Source organism: Oratosquilla oratoria, chromosome 12 (genome assembly GCF_046742065.1).
Source record: "Oratosquilla oratoria isolate Oo_2021 chromosome 12, ASM4674206v1, whole genome shotgun sequence".
Classification (NCBI taxonomy): domain Eukaryota; kingdom Metazoa; phylum Arthropoda; class Malacostraca; order Stomatopoda; family Squillidae; genus Oratosquilla; species Oratosquilla oratoria.
This window is the reverse complement of record NC_134788.1, coordinates 64,349,908-64,359,187: the sequence shown is the minus strand read 5'-3', so window position 1 is coordinate 64,359,187 and position 9,280 is coordinate 64,349,908. Positions and strand designations below refer to the sequence as shown.

General features: G+C 40.0%; 1 protein-coding gene across 3 annotated transcripts; it reads left to right on the top strand.

Annotated features, from left to right (window-relative positions):
* Positions 1 to 3,123: 3,123 nt before the first annotated feature.
* LOC143031932 (BTB/POZ domain-containing protein 6-B-like) lies at positions 3,124 to 7,826 on the top strand. Of its 3 annotated transcripts, XR_012967050.1 has the most exons (4): positions 3,124 to 3,294; positions 3,401 to 3,636; positions 6,059 to 6,154; positions 7,650 to 7,778. XR_012967050.1 is itself a non-coding variant. In XM_076196310.1 (3 exons), the coding sequence occupies exons 1-3, from the start codon at positions 3,160 to 3,162 to the stop codon at positions 7,791 to 7,793; spliced, it is 375 nt and encodes a 124-aa protein (XP_076052425.1). In that variant the 5' UTR covers positions 3,124 to 3,159; the 3' UTR covers positions 7,794 to 7,826. The 3 variants fall into 3 exon arrangements, 2 of the variants coding, with proteins under 2 accessions (XP_076052425.1, XP_076052424.1); XM_076196310.1 differs by lacking the exon at positions 3,401 to 3,636 and having other exon boundaries at positions 7,650 to 7,826; XM_076196309.1 differs by lacking the exons at positions 6,059 to 6,154; positions 7,650 to 7,778 and adding an exon at positions 4,374 to 4,407.
* The last annotated feature ends 1,454 nt before the right edge of the window (positions 7,827 to 9,280 follow it).

Genomic DNA, 9,280 nt, shown 5'->3' with positions numbered 1-9,280 from the left:
AGATACAAGCCACGGGCTTCGCCCTCCCCGGCTTTGCCCTACCCGGCTTCGCCGGGGGCTTGCCTGCGCAAACAGCGGCCTACGGCCGCAGCTTTCCGCGCTCTAATCCCTCGTTTTCCCCTTCGGCCTCGGCCTCGGGGCGGAACCCCAACACGAGATCCCCAGCACGAAGAAGAACGCGAAGAAGAACGCAAAGAAGAACGCGAAGAAGAACGCGAGGAAGAAGAACGCGAAGAAGAACGCGAAGAAGAACGCGAGGAAGAAGAACGCGAAGAAGAACGCGAAGAAGAACACGAAGTAGAATGCGAAGAAGAACGCGAAGAAGAAGAACGCGAAGAAGAACGCGAAGAAGAAGAACGCGAAGAAGAATGCGAAGAAGAACGCGAAGAAGAACGCTAAGAAGAACGTGAGGAAGAAGAAGAAGAAGAAGAAGAAGAAGAAGAAGAAGAAGAAGAAGAAGAAGAAGAAGAAGAAGAAGAAGAACGCGAAGAAGAAGAAGACCACATGAACACGACTTACCCATGCGCTTTTTTCAAGAATATTTTTTAGGACAAGGTGTCACCGTAATACCACCTGTCCCCGACTCTCACAGCGTTTTTTAGAAGAATATTTTTATTTAGACTTAGATATACAAGCGACCTTCGGTGGTGACTAACGTCACCGCTTTGGCCTGCGGCGCTTTGAGCTCGCTTTGCTCGCGTTATCATCATCATCATCATTATAATCATTGAAATTATACAACAGCGTTGAAACATACAGGGATATGCTAATCAGAAGTAAAACATAGCATACTGTTGATCATTATGTTATCTAATAAATATAAGCGGTTTCGTGTCTGTCTGTCTGTCTGTCTGTCAGACTTTTTTCTCGAAGAAGAAGAAGAAGAAGAAGAAGAAGAAGTAGAACTCGAAGAACTCGAAGAAGAAGAAGAAGAACTCGAAAAACTCGAAGAAGAAGAACTCGAAGAAGAACTCGAAAAAGAAGAACTCGAAGAACTCGAAAAAGAAGAACTCGAAAAAGAAGAACTCGAAGAACTCGAAGAAGAAGAAGAAGAAGAAGAAGAAGAAGAAGAACTCGAAGAAGAAGAAGAAGAACTCGAAGAAGAAGAAGAAGAAGAAGAAGAAGAAGAAGAACTCGAAAAAGAAGAAGAACTCGAAAAAGAAGAAGAAGAAGAACTCGAAGAAGAAGAAGAAGAAGAAGAAGAAGAAGAAGAAGAAGAAGAAGAAGAAGAAGAAGAAGAAGAAGAAGAAGAAGAAGATCTCGAAGAAGAAGAAGAAGAAGAAGAAGAAGAAGAAGAAGAAGAAGAAGAAGAAGAAGAAGAAGAAGAAGAAGAAGAAGAAGAAGAACTCGAAGAAGAAGAAGAACTCGAAGAAGAAGAAGAAGAACTCGAAGAAGAAGAAGAACTCGAAGAAAAAGAAGAAGAAGAAGATCTCGAAGAAGAAGAAGAAGAAGAAGAAGAAGAAGAAGAAGAAGAAGAAGAAGAAGAAGAAGAAGAAGAAGAAGAAGAAGAAGAAGAGCGAGCAGCGCCACAGGCCACGGGACAATATCTTATACGCCCATTCTTCAAAATGTCGGGAAACATAGTACCTCGATCAATTCTGTTGGCTCGGCCAAAAACTGACAAAAGTTCCAAATTGAGTGAAGTTTATTTTTAATTATATATATATATATATATATATATATATATATATATATATATACACATATATATATATATATATTATGCAATGGTCCGAGAGAAGGAGGCAGAGTAGAATTAAGCAAGGTGTGATATTATTCCCGAACAGAACTACGAATGGTACAATATAGTTAAAGTTGCATGTGCAACTTGGAATTACGTTATTTTTCAAGAAAAGAGCAGAGGAGGAAAAGAAAAGCGAAATAAACTCCAATACATTTTCACATCTGCCAAAACGTTTCGGTAGCAATCTTGTTTACATACACCAAGTCAAGTACGTACGGGAGCAAGGGTCGCCGAACACCGTTACCAATTCTGCAAAAGCGATGGCACACCAAGCATTTCCCACTAGCATGCTACTTGTTTTTGCTACTCACTTTGCATGCTGGAAAAAGTGGTTAACTTGTTGGGAAGGACCAATTTAGTTGGAGCACATGAGTGCTCAAATGAGCCACCATTAAATTGGGGTTGGATTATCATACAGAAACCAAAATCCTCCCCATAGAAAACTACTTGGAAATAAACAGGAACTTGTAGTGACGCAGCCACAGGCGGTCACACACTTCCCATAGTTGGCAAGAGGTGAATATGAGCTGGCCAATCAGGAGCCAGCAAATGGTTCTCGAGCGGCTAGCGACCTCTCTTGCCAACTACGCTGAGCCGCGAGCGACCCTTAAATAGGGCAGCGGCGGCCAGTCAGGGCAGAATAGTAATAGCCACGGCAGCAGCAACAACATCTCGTCCAGTCTTGTAGCAGTCCCATCGAGCCTCGCCGTCATCAGCCGCCACCGCCTCTGACGTTAGGCTCACCGTCCAGCTACGACTGATCAGATCCACTAACCAGTGGCTATTACTTGTGGTTTTACCAAAGAGATTAGAATAAGAGACCAAAGTGAATTTCATTTTCCCTGGCTTGTTCGAACCAAACCACTACAAACTCACCAAAACCCTGTACACTGTACATCCGGCACGCTATATTTTAGAAGCACCTTCAACAGAATGAAAAAAAAAGGAAAAAAAAAAAAAAATAAACAGGACCATATTACTCAAATATTATAAGAGACTGCTTATACCACAGAAAACATCTGGAGAAAAAGCACATACACTTAAATCACTAAACAAGTGCTTCAAGACAGGGCATCAAACTCAATATTCCAAAAACAACCCCTAGACATAAGCCCCAGAGAAAGAACCTCCCGCACCTGATAACCACACTTGCATGATTATGCTCATGACACCATTTAGCAATAAAACAGTAACACTGTTGATGTATTTATATTGGATAAGACAGAATATAGGTGTTGGAATGCAGTTCACATCAAAATAGATTGTTTTGAAATAAGGACGCATAATTCAAATTATGCACCATGCAAGTGTATTCACTCAGAGAATCACTGATGGAAAGGCCAGTGGTTATGTGAGTGTTTTCATTGACATAACTAAATCATAGGATATTTTCAGACAGCAATTGAAGAGCTAAAATGGCTGATTCAGGAACGGGTAAGGAGTGGCAGTTTTTAATGAAGAATATTAAGGAGCGTCTGCAGTACATGTACACATCGGAGGAGTACAGTGACCTAGACATTGTATTTCCAAAGTACGAGTTAACCTTCAAGGTAGGTCTGGGGGGACTCATTAAAAATTTCCTCCTTCAGGAAGGTGGATGATGCTTTCATACATGTTGCCTAAAGAAGTCTTTGATGTAATCCATGACTCCCCCAGGCCCACAGGGTGATCCTGTCCATGAGCTCCTCTGTGTTTGGCACCATGCTGATGGGACCCCTGGCTACTGGGAAGGAGCTCATCCTTCCAAAGGATTCCCCTCATGCTTTCCAGAAACTTTTGGATCACATTTATGTGGATCAGATGGATCTAGAGTCTGTTAAACAGGCTCTAGAGGTGTATGCCCTTGCTCCCACAAGTACCGGATGTACTCTGCAAGGGAGACTTGTATGCAGGTAAGGGTAATCATGTTCCCTCACCTACCTGAGGCTTTACTTTCCGAGTAAATTATCTGAGCATTCTGTCTATAACAGGTTTGTACTCCTATGTATTTCATTAAAAGATTATCCAATGTACTCATTAAAAAATTATCTGATGTACTTTACAGTATATTTTTACTCTCATGTTATTTGTGCTTTGATAGTAGATTGAATAGAAATGTAAACTCTTATTATTTCCCTTCATTGTTTGGGGTATTAACTGCAGACTAATCACAAATAATTTTTCTATGTTTGAAGACCAACCTAAAAAAATGCTTATTACTTTTTAAGTTCTATTATCCTTCTTTTCAATTACACCTGAGTGACTACCTATTTGAGCTTCTATTGTTCCTAAAGAAAGAAGTGCTAGTTATCTACAAAATACTAGAAACACCCCTTGCTGTTTTGCTACAGTCATTCCTGTACACCAATTAACAGTGTTGGTGTGTAGAGCATAAGTGAAGCCCATCCAGCTATGCATGGCTGAAATGGACCATCATCCTTCCCTAATATCTTGGAATAGGAGACCAAATGATTGGTAATATATCTGTCTCTTGTGGCAATGCAAATGATGAGTGAGGTCTTGGTACTTTATTCAGGGGATCATTAAACACCACATGATCTTGTATACCTCTCCTTTGACAAGGATGTATTAACGAATTATGTATGTGATAGGCATTCCCCAGTTTCTTGAACAAATTAACTTTTTTCAGTACATTATCTCTAACATGAAGGAGGAGACATTACTAGCAGTCCTGGAAACTTCTGTTGTTTATGAAGACAAGGTGCTGAACAACAAGTGCAAAGAGGTACACTGGCCAGTTTGTTGGTGTTACAGAGTTTTTATTTACCTAGTTGTATTTTACGGGAAGGGGAGCTATGCTCGTGGGGTCCCGTCTTCATATCTCATTTTATCTAAACTATTTTTAAATTCATGTATTGTTTTTGCACACACCACTTTCTCATCTAACTTGTTCCAACTGTCTATTACTCTGTGAGGAAAGCTGTTCTTTTTCAAATCTCTTCTATAGCTGTCTTTTTTTTTTATTTTCTTTCCGTGTCCTCTAGTATTTCTGTCATCCCATTTTATCAGATTTTCTCTGTCAGTAATTTCTATGCCTTTCATGATTCTGTAAATAGCTATCAAATCTCCTCTCTCTCTTCTTTGCTCTAGTGTCTGTAGTTCAAGTTTTTCTAGTCTCTCTTCATATGATAGTTTTGAGAGTGTTGGTGCCAATTTTGTAATTGCTCTTTGTATTCTTTCAAGTTTTTTTTATACATTTTTTTGTACTTGGTGACCATATCGTTGCTGCATATTCCAATCTTGGTCTTATCAGGGTGATTAGGATTTTCTTCACCATTTCTTCATCCAGGTATGTAAATGCAACTTTGATTGTTCTTATTAAATTATAAGTTTCTCCAAAAATCTTATTTATATGTTTAGCAGGTGACATATTCATAACAATGACTCCCAGGTCCTTCTCATTTTCTACTTTTTTTTATTCCTTCTTCTCCCAATTTATATGCTCCTGTTATTCTGTTTTTGCTTTTTCCAAATTCCATTATACTACACTTTTTTGTATTGAACTCCATCTCCCACTTCCTACTCCATTCTTGTACTTTATTTAGATCTCTCTGTAGTGATTCACAATCTTCTTCAGTTTTCACTCTTTTCAGTAGTTTTGCATCATCTGCAAAGAAGCTCATATAGCTTTCTATTCCTTCATCCATATCATTAATATATAGCAAACATTATTGGGGCCAGAACTGTTCCCTGCGGAACACCGCTTATTACTTCATCCCATTTTGAGTGCTGGTTTCTTATCACTACTCTCATTTTTCTTTCTTGCAAAAAGTCCTCCATCCAATTTAGTAGTTTGCCCTGTATTCCTCCTTCATTTTCTAATTTCTGAAGCAACTTCTTATGTGGTACTTAGTCAAAAGCTTTCTTTAGATCTAAAAATGCACAGTCTGCCCATCCATCTCTTTCTTGTATTATATCTATTAGCCTTGAATAGAAACATATTAAATTGGTGACGCATGATCGTCCTTGTCTGAATCCAAATTGCCTTGGATTTAACACTTTGTTTTTTTTCTAAATATTTTACCCATCTACTTTTGATAATTCTTTCACAAATTTTTGCTATTGTACTTGTTAGAGAGACTGGCTGCAATGGACCATCATCCTTCCCTAATATCTTGGAATAGGAGACCAAATGATTGGTATTATACCTGTCTCTTGTGGCAATGCAAATAATGAGTGAGGTCTTGGTACTTTATTCAGGGGATCATTAAACACCACATGATCTTGTATACCTCTCCTTTGACAAGGATGTATTAACGAATTATGTATGTGATAGGCATTCCCCAGTTTCTTGAACAAATTAACTTTTTTCAGTACATTATCTCTAACATGAAGGAGGAGACATTGCTAGCAGTCCTGGAAACTTCTGTTGTTTATGAAGACAAGGTGCTGAACAACAAGTGCAAAGAGGTACACTGGCCAGTTTGTTGGTGTTACAGTTTGTGTCTGGAGCCAAAAGCATAGGTTTAGAAATACTGTACTGACATGCATGACTATCCAAGGAAGGGCAGTTGGTATATTTCCATGGGAAGCTTTGACCCAGAGGGGATTGGGGGGGTAATCATCTGAATAAAATCACTCTGTAGTACCTAAAATAAACTTGTAGGATGGTGACACAGGCTAATGACTTAGATGTGCTCTAAAATCCACTAGAGAGATACATACATATACCAAGGGCTTTTTCCCCATTACAAGGAAGGTAGCCAAAGTTAAAAGGCATAATTCCATTCCCACCCACTCCACTCCCATTCACCACCCCTCCCTCTCTCCTTTTCTTGGTTCCTCCTGGATGACAGGTCATCCCTGCATCTAGCCCATTGCCCTGGGTCAGAAGCAATGCAGCAAGACATGGCACATCCACAGTAAGGCCGCTTTATTTAATCAGTGTCTCCTCATGAAGAAAAAGAGAGGATAGGGAGAAATCCCTTCGGGCTGTGTCAAAATATCATTCACACATAACCACTCCCACCCACTCCCTTCCATGCATCACACCATCATCCATACACAGCCATTCTCCACTCACCCCTATCTTCTGTCTTCTCCCTTGCTTCCTCAACAGACATCTCCATCTTTCTCAACACCCCTTTTACTCCATCCATCCATCTCATCCTTGGTTGCCCCCTCTTGTTCACTCCATCCACCTCTGCCTTCTACACTTGTACTAATCTTTCTTCACTCATTCTTTCCATGTGTCCAGACCATCCTAATACTCTTTCATCAACCCTGTCTCCCAACTCCTTTTCCACACCACACCCACTCTCCTCCTCACCTTCTCACTTCTTACTCTATCCAGCCTAGTAACCCCTACCATACTTTTAAGACATTTCATCTCAAACACATACATACAACCAAGGCTTTTTCCCCCTTACACAGGAGAGGCCAAAAACAAAGGCATAGAAATCCTTCCCACCCATTCCATTCCCTACATACTCCACTCTCTTCCCTCCCTCTTATCTTAGCATCGTATGTATGTATGTATCTCAAACACATTTAAGCTCTTCCTCTAGCATTACCTAGAATAAATATACAAGACACAAGACAGAGGTCATGGATGGATTGATGTAGCGATCATATGCTAACTTTGCCATCAGAAGGTGAGGAGTTTGTACTAGAAGCACTTTGCTTCAACTGAGGCAGTCACCCAATGTGTCCAGGTTAGAAAAGTAGATAGTATCCAATAGAATCTGTTGGACTGGAAACTGGATTTGCACCATACAAAGCATGAGTGAAGCCGTTGTGCCATAACAAGCACATTCACTATGATTCTGGTGACCCAATAGTATCCAAATGGCACAACTGAATACTTGATGATAGTAACATTGTATGAATGTTTGTATAAATGGCTTCCTCTCCTATTATTCGTCAATATACATGAAAATAGAACTTAATCAAATTTTCTTCATAGATGCTGGATCTTGATCCTGATACTTCCTTGTTGTCTGAAACTGTATCATACCTGAGCAAAGAAAGCTTGAAGAATTTGCTGATGGATCGTAGCCTAAAATTTTCTTCCGAGATTGTCCCCTTCAAAACCTTCATTGCCTGGTAAGTACAGTAGTCATATACTATTCATGGTTTTGATTAATGATGGATGCTTCCATGTATTTGCATTGTCAATTATAGTATGTAGTGATATTTTAGTATTTGTCCATCAAGCTCACACATTAAGATACTTTGAAAGCCATCATCATTCATCACATGGCAGGGGAAAAGCTCAGCTAGCCCAGCAGGAGGAGCCATCAGGGAGTGCAGTTTGGGAGAAGATAGGGGACCTACTGAAGGAGATCCAATTTCTTGACATGTCCTGCAACGAGTTTGTTGACAATGTGATCTATACTGACGTCCTGACCCACACAGAGTGTATTCACATTCTGAGAGCCATCAGGGGAGCTGACCCCTCGTCCATCCCAGAGAATGTGCCTTTGAATAGCCTTGGATATCAGGCTCAGTAGGAAAGAGGTGCTTTCTTGCATTAACTTGTCAAGTGGCTATAACTATGGATATTCTTATGAGAATACTTTCTCTCCTTCTTCAGATGAGAGCTTGATCGAAAATCTTGTGAGTAACAGGAATATATATATTCATTACATGCAAGCACCCAGTAGTGGAACTATTAAAATAGTGGATGATAAGAGTGAAGTTGTCAGCTCAGCAACCTCTGAAGATTATCAGTTTACTTTTACAAAGCCAGTTGCCCTAGAAAAGGATGAACAATACAAGGTAATGTTTTATCCAAAAACATCAGTTTATTTATTTCCTGCAAGCAGAACAAGTCAAACGGTGGGGAATGTGAGCATTTCAAGTTCATGTAATTATTCGTGTGGCCTGTATTTCTGTGAATCAAAACGAAGGTAAGCTTCTGCAAAGGGAAATGAAACCCCTGTTCTCTGTCACATCCACAGTTCAATGAATACAAATGATTAAGTTTTGCTAGGGTTTTGCTCCCTGTCACTGGTACTGGCTGCATGTTATTGTATGGTAAAATATACTCTGTAGCATCCAGCTGATACTTTAGGGTCTATATGAGGTGCCCCTATGGACCAAAGTCACACATGATTTTGTCAGGGATGGAGAAACTAACTACTCATAGAAATGATGCTACCTTATTGTACTGCAACTGCCCCTCCATTATGCTGTCCCCCCACCACCACTCTTAATGCTCTCCTGTACAATTTCTCTGAATATATATGTCTATATGTCCATTTTCACCTAATCCCCTGTGGAAGAAAAAATATTGCCACACAGTTTTCACACTGTGATTGTAAAAGGTAGCTAAAAAAAAGAGAGATGGAGTGATGGGACTAGGCATCATGCCCTCTGTAACCCTAAGTGGTACATTCCTACAAAAAGTTGAGGCATAATAGAACCTGGAAGTTTTCCCACCTGAACCCTAAGGTTTTGGTCTTTTAATGTGTGTGGGTGTGGTACACTATGCAGGAAGATGGATATGTTGGCATTAAGTGAAACAAAGTTGAAATGGTGATTTTGAGTTTGGGAGTGCAGTGGTGAGGGTGTCAGGAGTGAGGAGAGGATAAG

Excerpts from the sequence above, each read along its gene's own strand:
- LOC143031932 (XM_076196309.1), top strand. The coding sequence starts at position 3,160 with ATGGCTGATTCAGGAACGGGTAAGGAGTGGCAGTTTTTAATGAAGAAT. Across the intron at positions 3,295-3,400 it reads AGTACGAGTTAACCTTCAAG|GCCCACAGGGTGATCCTGTC; the intron begins GTAGGTCTGGGG and ends TGACTCCCCCAG.